This window comes from Neolamprologus brichardi, chromosome 10, assembly GCF_056152115.1.
Source record: "Neolamprologus brichardi isolate AB-2024 chromosome 10, ASM5615211v1, whole genome shotgun sequence".
NCBI lineage: Eukaryota > Metazoa > Chordata > Actinopteri > Cichliformes > Cichlidae > Neolamprologus > Neolamprologus brichardi.
In genome coordinates, this window is record NC_142113.1 from 27618038 (window position 1) to 27646027 (window position 27990).

The 27990-nt window shown below is 40.8% G+C and overlaps 2 protein-coding genes across 3 annotated transcripts; both read left to right on the forward strand.

Annotated features, from left to right (window-relative positions):
* Window positions 1-780: 780 nt before the first annotated feature.
* Window positions 781-15031, forward strand: LOC102779614 (uncharacterized). 2 transcript variants are annotated; one of them, XM_087847475.1, is made up of 13 exons: window positions 781-941; window positions 1048-1849; window positions 6320-6386; window positions 6463-6573; window positions 8191-8322; window positions 10653-10862; window positions 10947-11096; window positions 11222-11284; window positions 11406-11463; window positions 11569-11694; window positions 11781-11895; window positions 13115-13266; window positions 14619-15031. In XM_087847475.1, the coding sequence occupies exons 2-13, from the start codon at window positions 1367-1369 to the stop codon at window positions 14743-14745; spliced, it is 1794 nt and encodes a 597-aa protein (XP_087703601.1). In that variant the 5' UTR covers window positions 781-941; window positions 1048-1366; the 3' UTR covers window positions 14746-15031. The 2 variants fall into 2 exon arrangements, with proteins under 2 accessions (XP_087703601.1, XP_087703600.1); XM_087847474.1 differs by having other exon boundaries at window positions 781-911.
* A 1085-nt stretch (window positions 15032-16116) lies between these two features.
* On the forward strand, window positions 16117-27910 carry LOC102790434 (adapter molecule crk-like). Its single transcript, XM_006785099.3, has 3 exons — window positions 16117-16641; window positions 18923-19527; window positions 23133-27910. The coding sequence occupies exons 1-3, from the start codon at window positions 16422-16424 to the stop codon at window positions 23265-23267; spliced, it is 960 nt and encodes a 319-aa protein (XP_006785162.1). The 5' UTR covers window positions 16117-16421; the 3' UTR covers window positions 23268-27910.
* Window positions 27911-27990: the final 80 nt, after the last annotated feature.

Genomic DNA, 27990 nt, shown 5'->3' on the forward strand with positions numbered 1-27990 from the left:
ATCTGAAGGGATGGCAAACAAAAAAATGAAGTTTGAGGTTGTATGAGGTTGTATTTGTACTGGCTGGATCAGCCCATAAATTCCACCAATGAAGACAAATAAAAACAAAAAACAGTCAATTACATACAATATATTAAAAATAATGGTAAAAACACAGTTCAAAGTGCAGTAATGTGCATATTTATTTCTCTTTCTAAAAACAACTGATACTACACAACCAGAAAATGTCATTTACACCAATGAAGCTAGCACTGAAGGACAGTGTGACAGTTATATTGACATTTTTTGCCAACATAGCATAAAAACTCCAGAAAGCTCAAATGTCAGAAAGACGGGTTTAGTCTGAGCAAGTTGTTTACACAGAAAAAGTCACAGAATTCAAAAAGCTATTTTAGCGTAGGCAAAAATCCTGATAAGTTTCTAGCTGTAAGCTCATCATGCTGTTTAAGGGATATTGCTCATTGTGACTAAACATTTAAAAGAAATGTTGCATTTATCTCATATCAGCTACATTATACAATATATAAGCATAAATTATAAAATTACTTGTGACTTATTATCCTTTCATTTTTCATTTACTGTAAAGTAACTATGATTTCATAAAGCTTAAAAATGTACCAATGAGGACCCTGATCACCCCCACCAGCACCGCCAACCCCCTCAGAGACAAAACACTTGAACAATTCTGGCCCCTCCTCCTGTTTCATTTTTTTCCGCCCCCTTTATGTCCCAAAATAAACACACAAACCTGTTGCTTCCAATCTGAAGAGGCACATTTTAGCTCATACACCATGCTGGGCAGCAGGGCCAGCGGGAGGGTAAAACGTCCAGGAAGATTCAGTAGTAGATGCCCTGCCACGGAGGAGGGTGGCAGAAAATCATTTGCCACTTCAACTGAATTCCTTTGAAAGGTTAATTTGATCATCTCCTACGCGCACTGAGTAAATGATCTGCCCGTGCAGCACATAATCTCTTTTTCCAAGATGTCATTGTGCACGAGTTTTCCATGACTTATAAATAACAACTCTCTGCTCTTGCTTTGGCCAGATGAGAGGGAAGAGTAAGAGAACACGCATGTTGAGAGAAATCCTCCATGGAGCTTGATGGGACTTCAGTGCGTTGCTGTCAAACGAGTCTGTCTGCGACCTCCTTTTGAAACGTCCTGTGACTTTACTGGAAAAACTTTAATGGAAAACGTCGGATGTCCTTGAAACACTTTTATAAGGAGTGAGAAGAGAGTGCAGACTTATTTGATTGGTTTAATTTGAGGGGGTAGAGGAGAAGTTGAAGGTTTGCTTTAAAGATTTTTGCTGAGGCCCCGTTTCTGGATTGAAACTAAGGGGCGTTGAGGGTTACTGAAGAAACCATGGATGAAGCTACAGAGCGGGGTCAGGAGGCAGCGATGAACGAGGCTTTCGTTCACTTCGAGGCCACGCTGGAAGCCGCTGTAAGGGAGGTGCACGTGGACGTTAGTGCTTTCAAGCATCGCATTGAGCAGAGGATTGAGGAAATGTGCATTTCCAATGGACCTTTGGCTGAGGCGGTTACCAGACTCCAGGAGGAGAACCTGCAGCTCAGGGCAAAGCTGGAGGCCCTCAGCCACCTGGTGGAGGGTCTCTCAGGGGTGAAGACTGAGGCGAAAGGGAAGAGCAAGGAGCAAAGGCTAGAGAACGGCCATGTACAAATTCAATCCAAGAGCCAGGAGGAGCAGAAGGGTCTGTTTAACTCTGAAAACAACCAGCCGGGTCAGGCCACGTCCTACGAAGTGTCTGGGCTCAGTGGAGGATCGAGCCAAGCTGCTACCCCAGCCCCTCCTCCGTGGAGAGCAAAGAGAAATGCAGAGATTAATGTGAGTATTCAGCCTGTATTTCCACTGAATAAAGAAATACCCAGTAGAATATGTCCAACCCTGTAAGATCAGTAATTAGCAGTAGCAGTGGTCTCAGATGATTAAAAAGAACAACATGAGGGAACCACAGAAGACTTTAGGGGTACGTTTGTGAAGAGTGTGAAGACTTCAAAAACATAAAATCAAAAAGCCTGATGCTTTTTTCTTTAATATACTTATTGTTTACAAATCCAGATAAACTTTGTCATATAGCGTAGCCAGGATTTCAAGGATAGTCCTCCTTTCTCTCTCCACAAAGACTGTTTACCTGCATGCTACAGCCTGCATCACCGGTCACCCTGCTGACAGGTGATTAGGTGACTCCAGTCACAAACTAAGACGCTTCTAGAACCAAGAAATGTGTCCCTAGCCTAAAAGTTCTTCACATTCATACAGGTTATAGAGCAGCAACAATTGTAGTATCTCCACCAACAAGGTTGGGTGATGGGTTCTGTTATCTGTTTGTTAGCTGGACAACTCATCTCCATGTGCATGGAAATTCACCAGAGGTGGAGTGTGACCCTTTGGGGTTGACCTCCAAATTTTATTTTATTTTATTTCAGGAATATTAACCTTGACACACAAACACACATACATCAAATTAAAATAAGAAAAACTGGCAAAGACGAACTGAAAAAAACACAATCTGCTTTTGTATTTTAAGGCTGTAGTAAAATAACCATCTGAAATGCGATTATATGCCACCTGCCTTCACAAATGACAGCTTTTAGTGTTGGAGGGCGTCGACAAACTCAATGACAGGCACGCCTGACCCCGTCCAGCATCGCTGTTAAGCAAACTCTCTCCACATGAATGCTCTGAGCTCCTTCCAAAATTCTTTTTGCATTGCTGCAACATCCCTCTTAACTGGATGCTTCTTAACAGAAATCGCATTTCTGTACAATCATTTTATGCAGCCATGACTGCATCATGAAAACTGCTCCTTTCCAGGTGTTATAACCCTTAAAAGATCAGATGAAGTAAACCTACCTGATCTCTGTTCACACAGCTGTGACACAGCTGAGGGATCTATAGTAAGCCCTCTACACTGTAAAGAGGACAGAGGTCTAGTGGTTATCACTGATCATATACTAAGGTGTCTTTAACGGGGAAAGAGTTCAGTTAATCCTGGTTTATCTTATACAGGGCTTTGGTGTAGCCTTTGAATTGATCCCGTTGAATTAAGCTTTCTTCTGATTAGCTGTCTCTCACAAACAAAAGATTAGAAAAGCTGGAGCCAGAGCTGTGTATCTGGGATGACCATATTAGGACATCCACCATCACTGATATCACAGAGAGCCAAGAGTAGAAAAAAACAGCCTGAAATTGAGTATTTTGAGCAGATTGAAGCCTGGGCTTTTCGCTCACAGGGGTTACATTTACAGCTCAGTATTTAAAACTTTATTACTATATGTATAAACACATATGACAGAAGTTTAGAAAAAGCATAATAGGTTCATGTTAATAGTCCAGTAATAACAGAGTAATACCATTCAGTTTAATTTAAGCACTAATGAGATTCTGTGTAATCATCATTTTTGAAACTAACCCCACCACAAACACACACTTACCCTCTCCCCCACCCCCCATTCTCAGCCTTCTCATCCTCATGGCCCGCTTTTATAACAGCAGGTCCTCCAAAGGGCAAGTGTATTTTTGGCTTTGCGATTCAAAAGAGAGCTGCAGCTTTTCTGAGCCTGTGCATGCTCACCAACAACTGCAACTTTCTAGCGCACATAAACACCAGCAAACATGCAAGCAAGAGAATCACGCTGAAGTGATCGCTTGATGCACAATCAAGGGCAAAGCGGATTTAATGAAAAGGGCAGGAATAAGAACGGCACGCTGCACGACACGCTTCCAACGGCGGCCTCGGTGCACGTACGAGGGGGGATTGTTCGATATAACTCACATGCACACTCTGATGACAGGTGTATAAATAAATCCACATCCTCTAACCACTCAGGAATCTTGTTTCCCTGCCAGTCTGAGTCTCAGATCTCCTAATGGAAAGTTGAATTGCGTCTATATCCCTGTCGGATAAACTCTCCCCCAGCACACACCCTGAGAGGGACAACCAGCTGTCCCGCCAAAGTGCTCGCCCTGCCAGCATTTCTGTTTGCTGAGGTCACCTGGTCTTTTCCCAAACATTGATCCCCCACTAGTCTAACATACAGCAGTTCACCCCAGCCCACTGCCCCCCCCCCCAGTTTTTAAATGATCTGACATGATTCTTTACTCCATCATTTTCAACTTTAACAAAGAGACTGTATATAAAAGATGGAAGTAACTAATGGTAAATCACTCACTGTGTTCTGGATATGGATATGCAGACTTACCGCATTTTTTTTGGGGGGGGGGGGGGGGGGGGGGGGTTTATGTGGAATTTTTTTTCCAGAAGTGGCAGCAGTCAATAACAAAGTGTCAGTGTCAATAAATAATGTTAAGCCTCATTATTCAAAGAAAATCCCCCCCAGTAAAGTTAGCTAAAGTTAGCTAAAATTAGCTATAAACATCAAACCCTTCTTTTGCACCAGACTATTTATTTCTGATGTAAAGAGATTGATGGGGTTTCACTTCTTTTTGGAGGCAACCCCAAGTGGCCACTAGAGGACCTGCAGTTTTCAGCCACTTTCAACTTAGTCTTCCTTTTTCAGCCTCAGAGATGGCTTCTTAACTTGCTTGATCTACCATCACTCTTCATATTATCCAGGATAAACAGTTAGTAGGATTAGATAAAATAAATCCGGCTCCATGGATACTCGGATGAGAGACTATACTCGACAACAGTGGCTGTCATTCAAGTAGTTATTGTTTATTGCCAGAGCCACGTGCCTTAAGATGTAGTGTCTTTAGTGACCAGCAGGAAATCTCCGCTGTCAACACCAGATGTTCATACTCAACTTCAACTTCTTAAATAATACCTATAAACACCCGGCAGAGTGGAAACAACACGACTGGAAGATGTCTGAAGAATCTAAACACACACTTAATAAATACTTTTTAAAATGCTTTGCATGAGTTTTCTATGAATCAGCTTGTTAGTAACTCTCACTGCGCCTTGAAAATGAAGTGACTGCTACATGGAGCTAAAGAGAACATCAAAAGGTTATTAAACCAAAACAATGAGGTTAAAGAAGTTAAAATGCTATATGGAGCTGAGTGGAACTCCAGAAGTGAGTTATAATCTATCGTTAAGAAAAGTGCATTAGCTTGATTGCTTGCATCCATTCATCCATCTTGTTAATTTTTCTAGAGCTAGGTTTTCCCACTTGAGACTGTTTAAGAGGTGTAGTGCACTCTGGACAGGTCACCAGTCCATCACAGGGCTAACACAGAGACAGACATATATTCATGCTCACATCCACATCTTCAGCTAATTCAGGTAAATCACTGGGCTCGGGGAGGAAGCCAGAGCACCCCCTGCAAACTTGAGCCCAAGCTGACCAGGAGGTTTAAACCTTTAATTTTATTTTCTTTGTTGTGAGGGATAGCCACCCCTGTGTTTGTGTGTTTGTATCTAACCAAAGCATGTTTCTAAGAGGGAGGTTGTTGGGTGTAAACCCATTTAGAGGTTGCAGATACTATCAAGGGTCAGACGGAGTCAGACATCAGCTACTGTGGAGCCTTCAGATGATCATGGTGATAATCTCCCTCTCGATGACAGACTGGATATATACGCTGTGCTATGAGCACTGCTTGTCTCTGGAAAGCAAAAGGCTGCGGGGTGGGAGGTGGACTGAATACAGGCCAAAGCTTTGTGCTGATATACTTAGGTTGAGCAGCTTCAACAGCACCTAACTCTGATTTCCAAAGCATCCATTTGGGGCTATATTGGGACGTAAGAAGAGTGCAGCGGAAACTCTTGCAAAGGGGCTGATTGCAAAATCTAAAATAGCCTCTCAGTGGGAACACGGGTTTGTTGGCCACAGCTGTCATTAAAGGAGAAGCTGTCAGCCGTTAACAGCTGAAGATCACACATCCAGAGAAGTGAGCACAGACACACACACACACACACAAACAAGTTTGCGATGAGTGATAAAGGTCTAAAATTAATTTTAGCTGTGCACAACAAAAGCAAACTGTGAGAGGTCCAGTGAGTAAAGTTACCAACGCAAATGTATAAACACAATATAAACACTGTATATGTTGCATAACTTGTTTAACATACAAATGATCGACTCATTTGCTCCTCATCCCACCCCCTCATGCTTTTCAAAATGCTAATGTCCAATATCTCCACTCTTACAAACACAGCCACATGAAGCAGCGATGATTTTACTGGACGTCAACTCAAAGTGATCATTGAATCCCAAGAAGTTTTTAATGCTTTAATCATCAAAAAATCATCAGTAATGATAATGTTAGTTTATAATTGTTCATCGAAATAAAAGAAGTGGGTGTTTTGACTTCTCTGCCTCACCTAAACAGGGAACTGAAGCAAGAGGGGAGAAGAATGTTGCTCATGTAGCCACCACCGCGCAAGAGAAACAGGAAGGTAGGCAGCTTCACCTGCACATCCAGACATTTTACTCTTCAAGCTGGTTTCATTGTTGGGTTCGTGTTCTCTGCAGACCCTGATGTAACCCAGACTGCAGAAGCTGCTCCTCAGTCCCACCGAGCTCTGACCGCCATCACCAAACCGACCTCAGAGTCTTCATCTGTGGAAACGCCCAGCAGGCCCGGTCAGTTCATGTCCTCTATGGCTGGATTTACAGAAAGACATTTAAAGTGATCTTCAGCTCAAACGTGAGCTTTTATGTTTCATCTGCTACACTGACGTTGAAACAGTTTATAATACCAGGGAACAAAGTAAATGCATGCAAGTCTAAAACCCCCGAAATGATATCCACAAAACCAAATGTTTTTCTATATTTTGCTGGCAGTGTTTTGTATATACCTCACAATATCCAAAATATCCCATTTTAAAATGCATTTCCTCTCACTGGTTACTTATTCCATCTTATTCCATGCCATAAAACCCAGATGTTGTTTGCACTTGCAGATATTTATATTGGCATTAAAACTGAGCTGTAAAAATGTGCACTGCAGTGGATTGTATTTACAGTTGTGATCAGAAGTTTATGTACACTAATCTTGAAGAAAGTCATTTTTTTTTTTATCTGTTCTTTTATTTATACACACATGCTCACTAATATTTGATTAAATGCACGTTGCTTTTGGTATCCATCAAGCTTCTTTATATTCACGACTGAATATTTGACCACTCTTTTTGGTAAAATTCATTTAAATTGGTTGATTTCCCACGATCGACTTTGTTTTTAAGCATAGTCCACAAATGTTCAATAGGTTGAGGTTGATCTTTGGCGAGGCCATTCAAGGAACTCAATCTTAGCTAACCAGCTCTAATGTGTGAATTGTCTTGTTGGAACACTCAGTTTCAACTATACAACTGTTTATTTGAGGTGAAGTTGAAGAATTTTGAGGTAGTTTTGCTTTTTTCTTATTCCATCCACTGTTTATAATGTAGCAGTGCCTCTGGCAGCAAAACAGCCCCAGAGCATGATGCTACCACCACCATGCTTGAAAGTTGGTATGGTATTCTTAGGTTTGTAAGCTTCACCCTTTCTTTGTCATTGTGGCCAGATAGCTTAATCTTTGCCTCATCTGACAATAAAACTTTTCTTTAGAAGTCAGTTGGCTTTTTGACGTGGGCAGCTGCAGATTTGGGTCAAGCTTGAAGGCATCATTTTTGGAGCAGAGGCTTCTTTCTCTGCACCGTTTCACTGTGGACAGAGGTGCTGGTTTTCCAACAGTTTCCTGTTCATGGCAGGCTTGAGCCTTGGTGGTTCCTGGCTTGTTCATGAACATCCTAACCAATTTCCTCTCTCTTGGCACATTGGTGGGACATCCATATAACTTATATAGAATTTTTGAACTAATAACCTTGGAATCTGCAGTTGCTTAGAAATTAATCAAATATACCTTCCCAGCTTGTGTAAATCTACAATTCTCCTTCTTCGATCTTCACTGAGTTTCTTGGATTTTCGTCTTGTTTTGAGTATGAGATGAGTGCTATCAAACAAATCCTTAGCATGGCATGGCAACTGTAAATGTGCAATTTTTTTTTCAGTGTCAAAAGCCAACTCTGAAGCTCCATGTGGGGAACCTGTCTAATATTGTAGACAGGTTCCCCACATGTCGTCTCAAGGTGCTTTTTACCTTACAGTAAAAAGCACCTTGCGACGACTGCTGTTGTGAACCGAACACTACTGACAACAACAACAAACTACAACAAAAGCCATCACTTCCATTTGGACTTCGTATTCTTTCTTTTTCAGATGCTGATGAACCCCAGCCTCATCTTCCGGTGACGGCCATGACAACTAGAGCCAGTTCAGAGGCAGCTAAACCCGCTCAGTCTGCAGCACCTAAAGCAGCAGGCGAAGCCGGAGAATATCCTTTTATAAGAGGTCAGTTAGTTTCTCTTTATGATTATTTGTTAGGATGCTAACCTTCAGGACATGGAGACCCATCCAATAATACAAAAAGTATCAGGTCAGGGCGCCTGGAGGAATTTAGTCCTCAATTAAATATGAAAATGTCTATGCATACGTACAGAGAGCAGAAGTTCACCTGTCATTCAAGATATACAATTTAGCTGATACCATGAAATATATGAAGTGCAAAATAAACACATGAAGTCATTTTTAGTTCTTTAGTTTTAATTCATTGACGAGGTGGCGTCTTTTTTCACCGTCCGTAGATATTCAACAAACTCCTGGATCAATTTAACTTTCTGTTGGTTACAAAATCCACCTTTTTTTTTTTTAGCTTAGTTATGATTTCATCAGCGAAAACAAACTCACCTACGACAAAGTGAGGAAAACAGAGTGAGGCAGCATCCATGTCAGCAGTATCAGACGATCTTTGCACCCTTATACTGTGACAGAGAGGTGCAGTACTTTCAACAAATCCATTCTTTGTTTCTTGGCTCGACAAAACCCAAAGTCACACTAAGAGACAACGGGTACGCTTTCTGTTCCAGGCTCTGAGCGCTCTATGTGTAATTTCACCGCTCATGTGCTCAAAATTGGCCTGCTGAGTGTTGCCTACTTCAGTCAGACACATCATCAGAGGAGCAGGGGATAAAGATACACAAAAAAGATTTTAAAAATAAGAATAAGACACCAAAGGGTGATGGAGAGAGTAGAACAGCAAGAGAGCAGCGCTGCAGAATACCTTTAATCTTTTGATCTATTTATTCTACTCTCACTGCTGCCATTTATTTCTAACAGGACAGCTGTTTAGAGGTAATAATTCAATTTAACACTGAAAGCTACTCGATGCGTATTGCTCTAGCATGAAGTATCCAAAGTTAATAGCTAGCATTAGCACAAAACTTAATTAAATAATTGACAAAAAATAGTTTCCCCCTTTTTATGATGGCATGCCAACAAACATGCTGATGTTTGCACCTTGTTACGTTCATTAGAGCTTGAAGCGAAATATATACAGCAATTTGGCAAAAATAACATCAGTGCCAGTTTGCGCTGCTGTAGCTTAACAACACGACTTCCTTTTATTTAGATAGTAAATTATAGATCATCACGTAAATCCAATTCAATCCAATCCAATTTTATTTATAAAGCACTTTAAAATACCCAGCACAGGACCAAAGTGCTGTACAGAAAATAAGTTAAAAACAATAGAATAACAGAAAACAGCAAAAATAAATAAATAAAACACATAATACATGAAAAATTAAAACAGCCCTATGTTAAAAAACAAGATAGAGCAACATAGACTCAACTAAAATAAAACTAAATATAAAACCAACATCTCACACGGTGTCAAAGGTCAGGGTAAAGAGGTGGGTTTTCAGGAGTGATTTAAAAACAGGCAGAGAGGAGGCCTGCCTAATCTCTAAAGGAAGATCGTTCCACAGTTTTGGAGCTGCTACAGCAAAAGCAGGACCTCCTCTAAGTTTACGCTCAGTCCTGCGTACATTCAGGAACAGCTGTAGTAAAAAATGTTCCTGCAGCAGAGAATCCGTATCACACTTACAGCATGCAAAATATGAAAAGGATCATCAAAAATGTGGTGCTTACAGATGATTTCACACAGAAACTCTGTTTAACACAGCCAGCTCCGACACTGTAAAAAAGAGTTTGTTAAAAAACGGTAAAATAACAGCAGAAATAAACCGTAAAATCCAAAACAGTAGATCTCCGTAGTAGAAACAGTTAGTGGCTGTAAATTAAGAACCAAGACATCATTTTAATTTTTACTGTCATAATATGTAACATATTTTTACTGTGAACATATTTTTTTCCGCTAACATTTTCCTGCATATGCTACAATGTCACAAGTAAGAGTCTGAATTACATATTTTACAATTATGTCTAAAACATTTCTACAGAAAGAAGATGTCATGTTTGTTAAATCATTTTGATTTCAAGGTAACATATTTGTATTAAAACTTTAGCAATTAGTTTATTAATTAGCTGATTGACAAACATTTATTCAGCAACTATTTTGATTAATGGTTTCAGTTGCTTTCAGAGGGAAAAATGCAAAACACTGCTTTTAAGATTAGAATTAAAACTTTCCTCTTTAAAGCTTATGGTCAGGCCTGGATCAGGGCTGGGCCTGTGTGGGTTCACGAAGACCTAGTCTTGACTTTTTTTTTCCCATTGTGAACCCAACAGTGGAGAAGTGTTTTTAGTGTTTTACACTTTAGGTTTTTTTAGTGATTTAGCTTCTTTCCTGTTTTAATGCTATATCATCTCCATCTGTGCAGGTGGAGCGAAGGAACAAAGGCCCCAGGCATCCCAGGATCAGTCAGCCTCTGTGTCTCAGTCTCTCCCCCATCTTCCTCTCACAGTGTTAACCAAAAGCAGCTCTGACACTCCTGCTTCATCTAAATCTGATCCCAAAGCGGTTTCAGCGCCAAACCCTTCGATGCCAGAGTCACCGACGATAAAGCGCGGCGAATATCCATTTAGACGTGGTGCGTGCACTGCCGAAGTATCAGCAACGGTGTTTTGTTTGGCCCCCTATTTTTAAAACACGCTTTATTTCATCTCCTCTTTAGACACCAGTGAAGCCAAGCCCCACTCGCCTCTCTCTGCCATGACCAAACCCAACACGGAGTCTTCTTCGTCTGCTTTAACGGTTCAGTCTTCAAGCCTTTCAGCTTCACAGGACGCTGCAGTGAAACCCGGAGAGTATCCCTTTAAACGTGGTGAGTCTGACTGAGGTCGTCTGCTTCTCATCTGTTCCTATTGCCATTATTTTTACAGTTATTTTTACCGGTTATTTATTTTTATGTTGTATCTTCCTTTAACTCTGACTCTATTTTCAATTTAGTGCCAGTACTTAAGACACCCAGCCCCAGTTTAAAGAGAAGTGTGAGCTTCCCTCAGTCTGCAGGTAAAACTTCTTCAGGCCTATTAAAACAGATAAAAGAAGCTCGTGAGTTCTCTCTGGTCATGCCTACTCATTACTTGATGCCACCCCCCCCCCCCCCCCCCTTTTTTTTTTTTTTTTACAGAAAAATTACTTCCCTCCAAATCAATCATAAAATCTGGCTTCTCACCTAATTTGGAGAAGTAAGTTGTAATCAACAGCCCTGATTAATCTGAATGGCTGCTTCAGTCAAACTTCATCCAACTCCATCCTGATGTTTCGTCTTGTCGTCCGCTGTTTCCCCACAGGAGAGCGAACAAGCCAGTGGGGGGCGACTTTAAGCAGGACGTAATGAAGTCCCAAACGCTTCCACGCTCCAATGGCGCTCAAGCAAAGCGAGCCTTGTTTGAAAGGATGAACTCAGAGCCTATAAAGTAACAGAATACAAAATAAGTTCTGCTTTTCCACCTTTTGTCACTCTTTATTCTGACATAAAATAAGCTGTGTTTGTCTCCAACAGGCCAAAAGACTCGAAGCCTAAACTGAAGCGGTCTCAGAGCTTTGGCGTGTCCAGTGCCAGTGGTATAAAACAGATCCTCTTGGAGTGGTGTCGCTCCAAAACCATTGGCTATCAGGTATGACAAGCTGGATATACATTTCTGTTCTCTTCCAGTTAGTAGCTTTAAAACTAATTTTTCTATCATTATTTTTAAAACTTGAACATTTGAATAGCTTCATTGTTTGTCAGCTGGGGAAAAAAATAAAGGTATAAAACTACCATTCTGCTGATGGTTAATTCCACAGACTGTATATAAAGGATGGGTGTAGTCACCATGATGTCACCCTCTGGTTTCTGGACGACAGACATCTAAAAGATAGATGGAAAAGATGGATCTGTGGAAATGCCTTGAACCTGCATTCTTTTTAACAGCCACCAGGGGGAGATAAGTTTTAGTCTCACTGAGGTTGTTCCAGAGTTGCCCGCCTTATCCGCCTGAGAACCAGCCTATTCATTTATGTCCTCTGTAATGGACATTTGTTTTTGGTCTATATCTTTTGACTTATTTGAGCTATCCTAATAAGTCCTGATCGAATAAATAGAAGACATCCTGGTCTTTCCATTGATATCTCTTGTGTTTGGGTGGACTCTTGGCGCCAAAGAGGAAGGGTTTTAGATGTGATACAACCACTGGTGCTGTGGGAAAATGTGTATATTCCCTGACTGGTTGACAATATTTCCTGGAGGTTTCTGGCTCTCACTGGGTGAAACTAGGTTCAAAGAAGGTCCTTCACAAAAATCTTCCTAGTGGTTGCATTAATTGCGACCAGATTGCCCCTGATGTCTTTAGTTTTTTGGTGTTTGTCTGCAAATACTTACTAACAAGTAGCTGAGCAACAGTAAAACTTGAAATAGTGCAATGCAAACCGTAAATCAAGAAGGTTCACCTTCAAAATAAAAGCTTCACCTTAGTGCTGCAAACAACATGTTTCAAAAGGTGGAGCTTTTACTTGGAAGGCAAATTGTCTGCGTTTTTGGTCTGTCTTGCACTTTTTCAAGTTTCACTACAGCTTGGAGTCTAGCTAGAAGTCCATCACTTCCATTCAAACTATGACTGCAGGTTGCGTGCTAAGTTATCAGCTACCGCTAGAAAGCTTGGTTAATAAGCTGTATCCATAAAGAGGTTCATAGCAAAGCAAAGATTGAACTTTATGGACGGGCGGTCTTCACCTCCTGAGGTTTCTGGCTGGTAATTTCATCAGGAACAGACACTGTGTATTAGTGAATATTGCCAGCTTTGCTCTGAGTGAATAAATAAATGAAAAAGAAACACATGACTGTTTATTTTCTCTCAGAACATAGACATTCAGAACTTCTCATCCAGCTGGAGCGATGGGATGGCTTTCTGTGCCCTGGTCCACTCCTTCTTCCCTCTGGAGTTTGACTACAACTCTCTGAACCCTTCAAACCGCAAACACAACTTGGAGCTGGCCTTCACCACTGCAGAGTAAGCTGGCTCGAAGAGCCACTGAGTGACTGTGCAGTGTGATAAAAGGTCTGTTTTAGGTAGAATAATAAATTGCTGAAGCCAGGAGAGGTGACACTCTTGCAACAAAAAACTAAATTTACCAGGTTTAACCCTGTAACGCCAAGTGTATCGTATTTGATACATGAATTTATGAGAACGTTACATCATCAGTGTAATTTTTAACTCTAACCTACTTTGGTTTGTTTAAGATTTAAAACTGTGAGGAATAAATTGCCCAAGTGGTTGGATATAGCAATTATTACAAAAATTAAAACTAATATATGCATTCTGATACTTACAGAAGGCTTGATAAACTAAATTACAATTTTCTGCCAATTCAGTTCAGGTTTTACTGGATTAAAATAATTAAGGGAAAAAAGCTTGATATGTTTGGAAATATAAAGTCATAAATTTGTGAGAAAACACAAGGGAGATTGGAATTTTAAAGCCATACATGTGAGAAGTAAATTCAGAGAGTCTCAGTGAATATTGGACTTTTCCGCCCCATAAATGTATAACCTTATTCTCAATGAATATCACTCTAAAAATGATTTCTGGGTTACAGTTTTTATCATCTAAAAATCCTCCAGGTTATAGTTCTTAAACTTCATACTGAGCACCAGTGACAGGAAAGAGTCTGGAGACAGAAGGCGGGGTCAGTGGGACAAGTTGGGATGGAGGCAGATGATGTAGCGAGCCCTAAAAGAGAGCAGCTGAAAGAAGAAGATAAATGTATCAGTTTAAGCACTAAAAGGACGTTCATGGTTTTGGTTAAAATGTAACTTTTTCCACTTGTTTTGTGGGCTTGTTTCCTTGGTTACCATAGTGAAGCATCCTCTCTCAAGAATCCCACTAGTACTTCCTGTTTCAACATCACTTTCAGCATTAGCATGACTGTTACAAGAAAAAAAAGAGAAAATTTAATACCCAAACAAATAGATTAATTTTTCATCAAATTAATAATAATCATTAACTTTGTTTGTGTAGTGAAGATCACCCTTTGAATAACAGCACTGTTAAAGGTGTGGCCACTGGAGATTTATTCATTACATTTATTAACGCTTTAAAAAAAATTACATGAGAGGCTTCTTTTGTTTGCTTACATCCTAAACAACTTTGAACTATGTAAACATGACACTGGCAACAACAGCCACTAGTTTACTCCTATTTTACGTTGCATTGATTTGCTCATAAAACATAATAATCTACAGTCGTACACATTTGGATGTGCTTTAAAAAAAGAGTGGCTGTTTTAGTTTTTGTTCATATGCAAATACATGTATTGCTTATTGAACTGCTTTCTGTTTTATTCACCTTTATTTCTGTTTCAGAGAGCAGGCTGACTGTCTGCGTCTGATCGAGGTGGACGACATGCTGGAGATGGGGGACAAGCCAGACCCCATGTGTGTGTTTACATATGTCCAGTCTCTCTACAACCACCTGAAGAAGTTTGAATAACTCTTGAATCAGAGCACGTCCCGAAGCCTACACGGCGCTGACCACGGTGTGCTGTGAACACTTTGAGCCTAAAGTGAAGCAAGCTAACAGGAAATCTCAGTTGTCTGTGGCCAATCACAAATATGTTCATCAGTTTTATACTGTGTGTGTGTACCTGTACTCACCAGCTTCCCACAGTTTCTTCAGCATTTATAGTGGATTTCTTAAAATATAGTTTCCTGTGGCTGTTTCACATCAAATAAGGACACAAACATCACATGTAATAAAAGGAAGCGTTGTCTGCAAATGAGCAATGTCCTTTTCTTATAAAAGGCTGCACACTGGCTAATGTGCATGTGGGGCGTAACTTTAATACTGTAATTACTGCGATTATCAAGAATCCCTCCCCCTTTTTTGGCATACTTACATGTTTCAGATCATCAAACAAATTTTATTGATAGACAAAGATAAGTTGAATTAATCCAAAAAAAGCTATGCAAACCTACCTGTTCCTATGTGAAAAAGTAATTTCCCCTAAACCTAACAACTCGTTATGCCACCCTTCACTAAGAACTGCTTTTGTAACCTCCTGGATGAGTCATTGATGTGCTCCTGGAGTCATTTTGATACGTTGGCTACTCCTTGGAAGATTCACCACTGTTCCAAGTTTTCTCCATTTGTATATAATGGCTCTCAATCTGTTTCGCTGGAGCCCCAAAGCCTTGAAAATGGATTTGTAACCCTTTCTAAATTGGTGATGTCCCTAACTTTGTCAGACGGGTTCTGTTTAAGTCAAGTCTTGATTCAATAGATGTGGCAGTAATCAGGCCTGTGTGTAGGTGGTAAAACTGACGGAGGTTAATTCATTATTTAATTTGTGATTTAAAATAGAAATAGGAAGAAATTAAGCATCAAAAAGGCTAATGAGATTTAAGATCTTTAATAATATTGTGTTTTCCTTCTTATAGAGGCACACTTATTTGGTGCAAGTCCATTCAAGGACGGTATTAATATATAAACAAAAGTTTATATTAAGTTTATTTTGATCTCTTAAAGAATGCTAAAAAACAACAACAACAACAAACAAACGAAAAAGCTGTATTTTACGATTTTCACAATGTTAACGCTTTTTAACTTCTGTGGTGCGTTTGTTGTTTCAACAGAAACTTACGGTGAGCGGTGCTTGGCTTCCAGTCATGTCAAGGATTTAAATTTTGGAAATTTGTAAGCTAAGACAAAGATGACATAATCAGTAAAAAACACATGCAGACTAATATAAACAGAAGGCATCCGCATTAAATGTAGCCGTAATTTAAACGGAGATGAACGATCGTTTGGTAGATTTCCAATCTTTTAATGGGCGTGAACGCACCGCTTCCCATTGACCGGGCATCCCTTCCGGTAGATGAGGTCAACTTTTCCCTAGATCCGCCATTTCAGCCTTGGAGTTTCTTGTTGCACGATAGTTATGATTTTTTTAGTTATTTTAAACAACAAAAAGTAGATCATTTGGATTTGTGGTGCAGAATTCGTTCCGCCGAAATAAACCCCTTGATATTACGCTTAGACGTTACGAAAATCGTGCCGTTGTGACGTTTTTCCAGCGGGAGTGTTAGTCAACCAAAGTTTTTGTATGAGTTGCGGATAGGGAGAGGCGAAGGGGAAAGGCCTCAAGCCTTGGACGGGATTTCACAGCCATGGCCGGTAATTTTGATGCCGAAGACCGTGCAAGCTGGTATTGGGGGAGACTGAGCCGCCAGGAGGCGGTTTCTCTTTTACAGGGACAGAGGCATGGTGTTTTCCTCGTGAGGGACTCGATAACCATCCCCGGAGACTACGTGCTCTCCGTGTCGGAGAACTCCAGAGTGTCCCATTATATCATCAACAGTATCAGCAACAACAGACAATCTGGATCAGGTAACGTTGGTCTACTTCTCACTTTAACCGAACTTGACCCTCTTCGTGTTCCCTTGGCTCTAACATAAGGAGTACTTTCTTTTTAAACCTGCTTTGCTAGGATTTAGCTCACTCGCTCTTCAAGCAGCGCCAGACTCCCTTTAGGAATTGTCTAATTGATCAAGACAGTAGTAGATCCACAAATATATCCTGGTTTTACCAAATAAATTTACAACCTTTTCGCGTTTTGGAGGCTTGCTTTTTAAGTCGGCGTATTTGTAATAACAAAAATCACCACTCTGTTCAACAAAACGTTATACATGTGGTTTACACACCTCGCTACCGCCCACTCGATCCCCAAGCCACACCAGACTCCCCTTAGGAATTGTCCTATTTTTAAAAAATCCGAGTAACTCCACAAGCACTCAAATCTTACCATTAGAGATTTACAGATTTATTTATTTTAGTGTTTTTGAAGCTCAGTTTTAAAATCATTATTCCTATAATAATGAAATCTTAGATGCAAAACAAAACTTTGTAGGTATGCTGTACACACCTCTTTCCGCAAGCCAGCCAGACTACCTTTAGGAATTGTCCTATTTAACAAGATTTTACTAAATCCAAAATGTTTTCCCTTATTTACCATATAAATCTACATCTTTCTGGGTTTTTAAAACTTTTTTAAAAAGTCGGCATGTATGTAATAAATCTCCACTATTTACCCCGCCCACAAACTCCTCAAGCAACATTGAACTCCTTTCAGGAATTGTCTAATTAACATTACTTCCCTAAAGCCACAAACATATATGTACAGTAACATGTAGGTTTATAACTTTCCGTGATTATTAAAGCTGTCTTTTAAAACTGCTATATAGTTTTCAAGTTCTGTGAGCCAGTGTTGCTTTTAACTGAAAAATGAAGGTGAGTAGTTTTATTGAATCTAATCCCCATGTGTGGTTGATGGAGGTTTCTTTAAAGGATAGTAAACAACCGCATTTTATATTACCCTTGACAAAAACAGTGGCTGAATGACAGCCACTGTTTTTGTCAAGGGTAATATATTTTTTGGTGGTGTTTTGTCCCTGTTTAGCAGCAGGACTACCCTTCAGCAGGTAAAGAGGTAAGGTGAGCTGGTGTGAGCAACTGTTATTACTGCTGCTGTTGCTGTTGCTGCTGTTGCTGCTGCTGCTGCTGCTGCAGAGGTTGAATGAACTGGGGAAGTTCCGCTGTCACAACGGGGGATGACTGGTCAGATTGGTGCTTCAGGAATGTCTGTGATCAGGCCCTATTGCACACACACACCCGTACTTGCATGTTTTGTCGTTGTGCTTGAGGCCCTTAATGGCTGTTGCACAATCCTCGTCCTTTCTGAACTTCCCTGTGTCTTGTTTCCCAGTAGTAAATCAGGGGATGGCCTCATAGACGGTAAAAGAGACTGTACACAAAGTGATTCACCGCATAGTCGTCACATTTATTTTGAAATGACAAACAAGTGCTTAATTCAGCTGTGGTGCTGTTTGAGTCAGGACAGTTGAACTCAAAGTGACACAGTGTCATAATTGAGTCATTCCTGAATCCACGTCCTGCAGAAACTTGCTCTGCTGCTCTTCTCTTCTGTCGTTTATCTGGCTGTACCAAGCCCTCGTGGAAATTAGTAAATCAGTGAGAAGTAGGCTAGATACTGTTTGCCTTTATTGATGCATTGTCAATTTTATTATCCCTCAAAAATCAATCTGCTCAGGTCTAATGTGTCAGCTAGTTACATGACAAATTCTCCCACAGGCACCAACAGCACAAACACAGTGGACAGCTCCACTTCAGTGGGTGTTTCTCTAACACCACCAAGTTTGTACTTGTGTGCTTGCTCAGTACACTATTTGGCAAATGTACTTGAGAATTCAGACTTCTGAGGATGGGAGGGAAGGGCACCGGACAGTCATTCTGCAGTTACGATCACAATACAGTATGATCACTGTTAATGTTGCATGTCGATCTAAAGGAACCTACCTGCCTTTGGTCTTATTCATATCTGTTATTAGTTGTCTTCTAATATCAAGAGATTTATATAATGGCTTATTAAGTTATATTAGGTAACATTGATCACATGACTTTTTGCACACTTTCATTTTCTCTTTCATCTCTTTCACTAAAATGGTTATGTGTGCACAGCTTAACGTGCTTATTAAACAAAAAACAAACAGGCTAGGTGGCAAATTTTTTTATTATGAAATAGGGGTTTGTCCTGGTTCCTCTATTTTTTTTATTTTTTAGCAAGCTAATAAAGTCTCACTTCTTCCACCAGGATTGGCTCCTTCTCGGTTTCGGATTGGGGATCAGGAGTTTGATGGGCTGCCGGCTCTGCTGGAGTTCTACAAGATCCACTACCTGGACACCACAACGCTCATAGAGCCTGTGAACAGAGGCAGGCAGTCAGGCCTCATCAGCCCCCCCGCTGTCGGACCTCCCCAGCAGACCGAGGAAGCCGAGTATGTCCGGGCACTGTTTGACTTCCCTGGCAACGACTATGAGGACCTCCCCTTCCGCAGGGGGGACATCTTGCGCGTGCTGGAGAAACCAGAGGAGCAGTGGTGGCACGCCAAGAACCAGGAGGGCCGAGTCGGGATGATCCCTGTGCCTTATGTGGAAAGGTACCGACCCTCTTCGCCCACTGCAGCCAGTCTTAGTCCGGTCCCCGCAGGGACCGGACAAGGCGGCCATGTTGGCGGGGTAATGGGCAGCACAGATGGAACAGGTTCTCCTCAGGCCACCGCTCTGGGGGAACCGGGCCCGTATGCTCAGCCTGTGGTCAACACTCAGCTCCCAAACCTACAGAACGGGCCGGTCTATGCACGGGCAATTCAGAAGCGGGTGCCCAACGCTTACGACAAGACGGCGCTGGCTCTGGAGGTACTAATCTTATCACCAGTTACTTTCCTCTTGTTTATTGTGAATCACTCTCCCCTCCTTATTTTCCACTTTCAAAAGGGTCCGAGCCGAGGCGGCGTAGATTGTCCCGATTGTTATAATGGCTTACTCATGCATGTGAGCACGCACACTGTGTCTTTACAAATGCAGGCTGACAGCGAGCATGAGGACATTCAGAGTGGAGACATAGATCCTTTACAGTGGCCTCTCTTCATGCACACACTGCAGCCCAATGGGTTAATGTGAAAGTTGCATTGAACATTCATTACCACTGAGGTCCAGTGGAGCACAACGCTTTTAAGTTGCTTTGTGGTGATGTACTGAATAGTACATTCTACAGTAATCTGGACTCAGTGTCTCCACATTGCACACGTTTGCCGTTTGGCCAACTAAACTTTTAGCTTTTCCATTTATTTTTTTTTCAGCTCTGATATCAGGGTTGGGTAATTTGCTCCATAGTCCAGTCATCCTGTTACCTGTGTTGGATTGCTAATTGTCAACAGCATCCGTGCTAGGCGGCAGAGGTTATCTACCCTTCATAATGCGCAGTGTTTGGCCCAAACATGCTTATCTACCTTCCTCGTATAGGTGTACTGTATGGCCAGTTTGGGTTGTTTTCTTATGTGTAGATCTCACCTGTCTCTCACACACAGCTCAGTTTTTCACTGACAAGTATACCTGGTGGGGAAAAGTCAAGGAGAAGATATAGGAGAGCATCTCTAGCAGTCAGAAATAACCTGCTGTTTTCTCTCATTTGACGATGATGGATGGTGTTTCTGCAGGTGCGAACCTGTGTGTGCACGCCCAGACACGTCTGTGTTGGAAATGGTCGTTGTGAAACTGTAGTGAAGCACATCGCCGTGCATGTTGACCATAATCGGCGTTGTCCGTCGACGGAACCGTAGTTGATGTGCTCCATTGAGCTGTAGCAGTGGGTTACAATCTGATTACATTAGTCTGTCATTCGGAATATGAACAGTTTATTCAGTTTAATGAAATTACAGCTAATTAAACAGCAATACTGTGACCGCCGGACAGTAAAAGTATTTCCAGGATTTCTTTTTATATGCAGGAGAAAAGATGTGAAGCTTCTGAGGAGTGATTCTGATTTCTAGCACGAAGCTGCAAGAATGTGACAGTAAGGCTACGTTCACACTGCAGGCGAAAGCGCATCAAATACGATTTTTTTGACCCTATGCGACCCATATCCGATCATGGTAGGACAGTGTGAACGGCACAAATCCAATATTTTCGCATCCGATCTGGGTCACTTTCGTATGTGGTACTGAATCCGATACATATCCGATGTTTTAGAAAGCGACTGCTGTTTGAACGGTGAAGTCGCATTAAATTCATCTTTTACGTCTCTGACACAAGACAGATGCCAATTATCCAAAAGACCAAGAAGACATCGCGAATGCTTCCTGGCCATCCAGTGTAGATGTTAATGAAACTGTTGGGAAGACAACATGAACATTTTATTTGTACTGTATAATCTGCAGATTCTGACAGAAATCTGCAACTATCCTTTGAAGCACCGTTCCTCTCTAAAACAGCAATAAGGATAATTATTAGGTTATTTACATTATTATGTAAATGACAAAATAACTTAAAGCAAAAATTGGGAAATGTAAAGTCCGAAGTCTTTGTAATAAGGGCCATCAGTCAAACAATACTGTTTGGTCTGGGTCTAAACGGAGCGCGTTGTGTGTGACATCTTGTTTTGTGCATGCGGGCCGCTTTGAGGGTTCACACTAGAGCGCGTTTGCTGTCGCATTTTATTTGTAGTGTGAACACGCAGACAAAAAAATCGGATTTGATCAAAAAATCAGGAATTGAGCATTAAGACCTGCAGTGTGAACGTAGCCTTAAGTGCAAACTGCTCTGGCCAGAAACAACAACCCACCACAGCGAGCATGATGGCAGGTCTGCAAAGCCAAATGCTGTGACGACATGATAAAGTCCTTTAATCTAAGGCAGGGCCGGTAACTGGATTTTAATGTCATTACGATTGTTTCCAGCAATTATGGAACTAAAAAACAAACAGGGATTTAAAAATATGAATATTTCTGCATTTTTTTCCTTACAATGCTTCTGATTTCTTGTTTGCGTGTGGTATTAACGCCTTTTGGCTTTGCAGCGCTGCGTTTTCAGTCGTTTGTAAATGCTGAGTGCGAGCCAAGACCATACAGACCTACTATATATAGGAGGTAACACTCACAGGTTTTCTGTAAGTAAAACCTGAGGAAGGTTTATTAAGAGCTGCCTCTGTTTCCGGATCACTGAGGATCTCTCCCTCTGTCTGTGTTTGGCGGCTTGTGGCCGTTGGTAGTTTGCTTTGATTTGCTGTGCAGGTTTCCCGAGGCGTGCAAGCTCATTCCCACCCAGGCCTCTGTTCTCCGGCGATTTCCCTTGAGACTCTGGCTTTATGGTGAAAAACACTCATTAGTCTGGACCCAAAACTCCTCAGTGGGTGACTTTGTGTCCCTCACCACCCAAACGAAAGATCTTCTGCGTGTCCTCATTACTTTGACAGCAATATGAAAGGTTTAGTGTTACACTGTAAACTGGGAAGTTCACAGGATGGAATAAGCAGTGTAAGAATTTACTTTCTACAAGGAGTAAATAAGTCATTTGTGAGTGTTTAAAAGGTAAAAACTTACATGTTTGGTAACAGCCCCAACACTGGCTGGAACTGATTTAACGGGAAAAAAATTAACAGTAATGATGCGTAGTTCCAAATGAAAGAAAAAAGACAGCTGAAGTAAATTTAATCTGCTTGGCGCATCCAGTCTTTGGATGAACTGCTGTCAGCAGAGCCCCCTGCTTAAAATCCACTGTTTATTTGACTCTCATCGGTAAGGACAGAAGCCACTGCAGTGTTTGAATTATCACAAGTGGAAGATGGTGTGAGGTAAAGCAGATGAGATGGCATTGCACTGTTTTATAAATGTCTGCTGTTGTTAAAGTGGTTGGCAGAGATTTTGCAGCCAGTGTCCAAATATAGACTATTTGTGCATTTAATAAAGACTGAGGCTGAATTATTGGGGTGATACTAATTTCTAAGGAGTAAAAAGAAAACCTTTTATTAATGTATAAGCTGATATTGAATTAACTTTCATAGTATTTTGAAGGCCAATATACCAAAATCTATATCTAATTTATGAAAAATGTGAATTGCATCTGGTGTCCTCATTTCCAGCTTCTGTGTCCACTAAAATGACCTTCATGGGATAAATATGTCACTCACACTAGGCAGGAAAAATTCAGCCAACATGAACACAGCATCTCGTTGAGTAAATGAAGCGGATCAAACCGGCCGGATCTGATTATCAGATGAAAGCTGACGAATGTGGAAGTCCTGTAATTTGGCCTGTATGGTTTCTCTGCTCTACAGCTGTAAAATGAAGATGGGTCAATCAATGTCACATCAATGCATTTCTTTCTGCAGGCTTTGATAGAAATCAGACACTGAGCTTGTATTGATAACTTTGACTTGCATGTGTCACAGTTTATTTAGAGCGTGAAGAGGAAGTGTAAGGATTGCAGAATATGCCTGACTTTTCTTCTTTTTTATTATTTAACAGGTGGGGGACACCGTAAAAGTGACCAAGATCAACGTGAACGGCCAATGGGAGGGTGAATGCAAAGGCAAACGAGGCCACTTTCCTTTCACCCACGTTCGGTTGTTGGAACAGTACTATCCAGACGATGAGAGCTGAGAAGCGCAGGCGCTCCCGTCACCTCCAGCACATCCCCTCGCTTTCAGTTTCGTCATGCTGGAATAGAAGAAGATTTCTGCAAGCACACACTATATGAAACTCTGAGCTAAACTGGTCAGTGTTTCCTGCCCACCCCAACATGTGATGTGTTGGCTGATTTTGTCTAATGTCTTTTTGATGAACCCCAGTCGTATTAAGAGTTCACCCTGTTGTCGGACTGATATCGGTTTGCCTGCATTGTGAAACATCACTGCTGGCTTGCCCTTCATCTGCAGACACACTGAAGTACACGGCAGCATGTATGGGTTCACCCAGGATGACACTGGAAGGTCTGTTAACGGTTTTGAGGCGACTAAGAAACAAACAAGTCAAGAACTTGCTGAACTTTTTTGTATAATCATAGTTCAAAAGATATAAGAACAATAGGATTTTGCTTTAGTGTGCTTACACACCTAAAGTTTTCACTCAGGTTGGAGGAAACAATATCTTAACCAAAACCTGCAGTCTTACTCGGGTGCAGGTTTTCCAATTTAAAGTAACTAATATTTAATTTTAATACAAATCCAAAAGTTAAACCACTGTTTAAATACATGTGATCAGATAAACTGTCACAGTAATGTCCTGATCAATCTTTGTATCCAATCTCTATAATTATGCAAGACTGGGGTAGCCAAAGTAGTTGGTATGAGTGAAACCTGAGGTTTGTTGTGCTTATGCAACAGTTTTTCCTTAAAATGTAAACTTTTTAATGGTTTTTAATCTTATTTCCACCAGTTGGGCACAGTTTATATATCAGGCCCAGCCAATAACCTTAACACATTTCTTTATTAGACTAGCTAATGATGACGTCTGCCTGTAACCACAGCTGTTACTGTCAAGTCCACATCTTTTTAACACAGAGCCCCCAAAGTCCACTAATGTGAGGTTTGTCTTTTTGAGCAAGCACGTATCTTCACTCTGGTGGACTTCAGCTCTGTGTACTTGTAGTAAATTTGTGTAAATTGGAAATGTCAGAGCCAAAATACAGGTATCAAAGCCCCCCCCCCCCCCTCTTCGCTCAGAGGGCGTTGATGCTACACAAGTGTATTGATTCTGAGCATGTTGATCAAACACAGCTAAACCTGTTAATACCTCCTATTTAACAGAGGTATTAAAGACAGCACAGGTGACCGATATCAGTCAAACCCCGGTTTACATGTTTCCATCCCAGTATTGAAATCATCACATCACACAGCAGAGTCTTCCTCCTCCTCCTCCTCGTTGTATCCGTGCATCTCCAGCCACTACCTTTCACTGACACCTGCAGGAGGGAAATGGAGATAAAACGGGAGATAAAACACTGCGGCTCTCACAGATGTGTGTGTCTGTGAGAGATTTTTTTGTTTGCTTGTGCTAGACTGTGAACCTCAGAGTGAAACCAACAAAGACTTTACCTGATGACTGTCCTGTGGAGACAGCGTCGCCACTTTACCACACCCTACACTACAAACCAAGTCCTCTTTTTTGTTGTTGTTGATGATGTACAAAAAGTGGAAAATAATATTATAGAATTAACTCTATATACATGCACACCTTACATGCTAAATACTGTAAACATTTCCCCTCTTTATGCTGATTTTCTCTTACTTTTTATGGCCAGAGAGTGTACACCTTTTTTATTTTTCTCTTTTAAGACGCAGAAATGCGAAAGAACAAAACGAGCACCCTGTCACAGAGGAAGGAACAATCCCGGGAGGCTGCTTTATTAAAGGATGCAAGGAGAAAGGTTGAGGGATTTTATTTTTGTCCTCCTGGTGGGCTGATACGACAGTCATTCGGAGACGCTTTTAAGATAAAATCCACCACTAAGAAAAAAAGTATTACTGCTAAAACGGACATGTTTTTTCGTGTTGTTTCCTGTGCCATAAGGGTGCCATGGATGGCATTTGCTGTAACTTTGTTTGTCATCTTGAGCACACAAAGCTTTTATAAACATTCACAGTCCTGCTGGCACCGTGGCATTATAAATAGAAACCTGAAACTCATCTGTTACTCAAGGACATGTTTGTTCTCAGAGACGAGGAGAGGAATCAGCAACTTGGGATTATTATTATTTTTTTGTAAATTTTGTCGTTAGTACAGACTTGACAATGGTTGTGAAATGTGGTGACTGGCATTGAGACTGATAAAACACTGTGTGTGTGTGTGAGTGTGTGAGGGAGGGGGGAAGAGTCTTAAATTGGGGGTGTGATTGGTTGCACCCTGTATTTTTACCAGGTCAGAAACTCATTTATCATCTTTGTCTGGATGCATTCAAAGATTGAATTGCTGGCAGTGCTTACTGAAACAGGAACCCCTGCTGCACATAGATTTTTTTGTTTTGTTTTGTTTTTCTTGGTCACGAGGGAGGGTCCGCATCCTCCGCGGACCTGCCTTATATTTGTTCTTGGAAAAGATGAGAAGTTAAATTGGGAAGTGACTGGCTTGAAGTTGAAGTCTCGAGGACACACCCAGAATTGCATGTTATCTTTCTGGTTCTCCAAAATTAAGAAGTTCAGACCTGCCCTGGAGCGAAAGCGATAATGCCTACGTGTCCCTCCTATGGTTATTAGGGGACGGAGGATGAGAAGATGTTCACCTCACACTCGCAGTACAGATCTGGGGTTCTCAAACTCTGTGGGAGGGGAAAAGTTAACACCCCACAGTTTGAATTTGTCAGTAATGTGGAAGAGTGGTCCAAAAAATAATTTTTATCTCAATGGAGATACAACTAACAGACTCCCTAAAATACACACAGAAGTATTTTTCACCTTGTTGCCCACACCTGTGCAGTTTGAGAACCACTTATGTCGACCCCAGTGTTAGCGACGCCTGCCTTCTCTCAGATATTATGGAACTAAACTCGCCACGTCGCTCTCAGAGCATCCAAAAACAGACACGTGCAGATGTTCCAGTGTCAGGGAAGTGTGCTCGATGTGGAAACAGTAACTGTTACACTTTCACCTGTGAATAAACCTCTTCCTACATAAATGCATTCCCCCAGGAGGTAACTGCCCCCTACTGTCCAAACGTGTGCAGTAAGGGGGGGCAAAAGAAATGCTTAAAAAAGAAAGAAACGCTGACCTTAAATTTGGGGAAATGAGGGGACAGATCAGTTGAGTAATTAGAGGTAAACATTTGTCTGCTTTTTTTTTTCTTTTCCCTTTCACTCTTTTTTGTGTGTAACTGTATGACAGCAGTATCTGTAAGCTAGTTACTTGCATACCTATCTTAAAGGTTGTAACTTGTCAGATTTTTAATATTTTTTTCGTTAGTTTAGTAGCTAGAAGCCAGAAAGGGTTTGTTTATTTCACTTTAGTTTTGAAAGTATTTAGTTAGTTTGGTTTTTATTGGTTTCACGGGTAGTTTTAGTCGTTAGTCTTTAACTGGCTGTCTTAATCTTTAATTTATTATTATACAGGGGTGTGGTTAATGTTGACAAATATGACCAAATAGAGCAAAAATGAAATCTTCTCTATGTTAGTTGTTGTTTGCTTTATTTTTTCTTATTTTATTTCACACACACTTTTTTCTTTTAAATAAGAAACTTAAATAAAAAAACTTTCACCACTTCCTTCTGCACAGGTTTGTGTGGTTGGGCAGAAAGGAAAAAGTAGTGCCCTACATGAAGCTTCTCACAACAATTTGTTGGGGATTTATTTGTTTTATTTTATTTACTGTGTGTGTGTGTGTGTGGTTAACAAATGATTATGAATCTTGGAAGGAGATGTCGCTGATGTGCTTTTCATACGAATTTCTGTGCGCTTGGAGCTTCACATGGCGAGTCCAGTTTAGTTTATATTCAAGAGAAGGCAGACGTCTCCAAAACACGATGCAAGAAGGTGAAATAGAACTTTAAAAATACCGGTAATAAATCTATAATAATGATGCCATCAGAGGCACGTTTAGTGATAAAACCTACGGGGGTCCTTAAAGTGCTTTAAATGATCGCAGCTGTGTGTTGGTGGGGAGGTTGGACACAATTTTCAAACACATTTAAGAGTGCAGAAGCTGTGTTGAGTTTACATTGTGTGTAATTTTCCTTCATATTTCTTTTGTTGAGATTCAGATTTATGGAAAATATTTTTGTACACCTGCATTAATGTCATGTTTTATAACCGTATACAGTATGTACAGCCCCGTTTGTGCTGCATTAATAAATCCATGCAATATTTCCACGTCCCAAAGGAGACATTTTTGAGTGCTTTGTGTGGAACGTGACATAAATGAAACCTGCTGCTGCTGTCTTGGTGATTGTGGGGTGAAATGGAAAGCTTCTTTTAAAAACAAATATAAAATCTGGTGTGAAATGGTGATTTTTATTTTTCAAACGGTCGTTTGTGATTCCTTTTCTGGTTTACTGCTGATTTTTGGGATGTTCACCTCACTGTTACTCAGTTCTGCCACATTAGTTAAAGACCGATCACCTACAAACATGCACCTTATCTAGTGGTGATACATTTTTTTTCAGAACAAGCAAAAATTGTGTTTCTTTTCAGGAGATTGTACAATGAGTCAAAATCTTTTATTTTGAAGTCAAAATTAGCTTTTTATCATCTGTAGTGTGTAATCTATCAATGTATCCTAGTCAATAAATATACACCTAATTGTCAGGGTGCACTTTATCGGTGTGTGAACTTATTCCGTTTATCTACATTCAGGGTTTATAAATGCTAAGTTTACTGTATGCACATTCTACAGAAAA

What these genes read in the sequence shown, in the direction of transcription:
- LOC102779614 (XM_087847475.1), top strand. Translation starts at nt 1,367, where the DNA reads ATGGATGAAGCTACAGAGCGGGGTCAGGAGGCAGCGATGAACGAGGCT. An exon ending in ATGAACTCAGAGCCTATAAA is followed by an intron (nt 11,695 to 11,780) that starts GTAACAGAATAC and finishes TGTCTCCAACAG; the next exon opens with GCCAAAAGACTCGAAGCCTA. An exon ending in CCAAAACCATTGGCTATCAG is followed by an intron (nt 11,896 to 13,114) that starts GTATGACAAGCT and finishes ATTTTCTCTCAG; the next exon opens with AACATAGACATTCAGAACTT.
- LOC102790434 (XM_006785099.3), top strand. Translation starts at nt 16,422, where the DNA reads ATGGCCGGTAATTTTGATGCCGAAGACCGTGCAAGCTGGTATTGGGGG. An exon ending in CAACAGACAATCTGGATCAG is followed by an intron (nt 16,642 to 18,922) that starts GTAACGTTGGTC and finishes TTCTTCCACCAG; the next exon opens with GATTGGCTCCTTCTCGGTTT. An exon ending in AGACGGCGCTGGCTCTGGAG is followed by an intron (nt 19,528 to 23,132) that starts GTACTAATCTTA and finishes ATTATTTAACAG; the next exon opens with GTGGGGGACACCGTAAAAGT.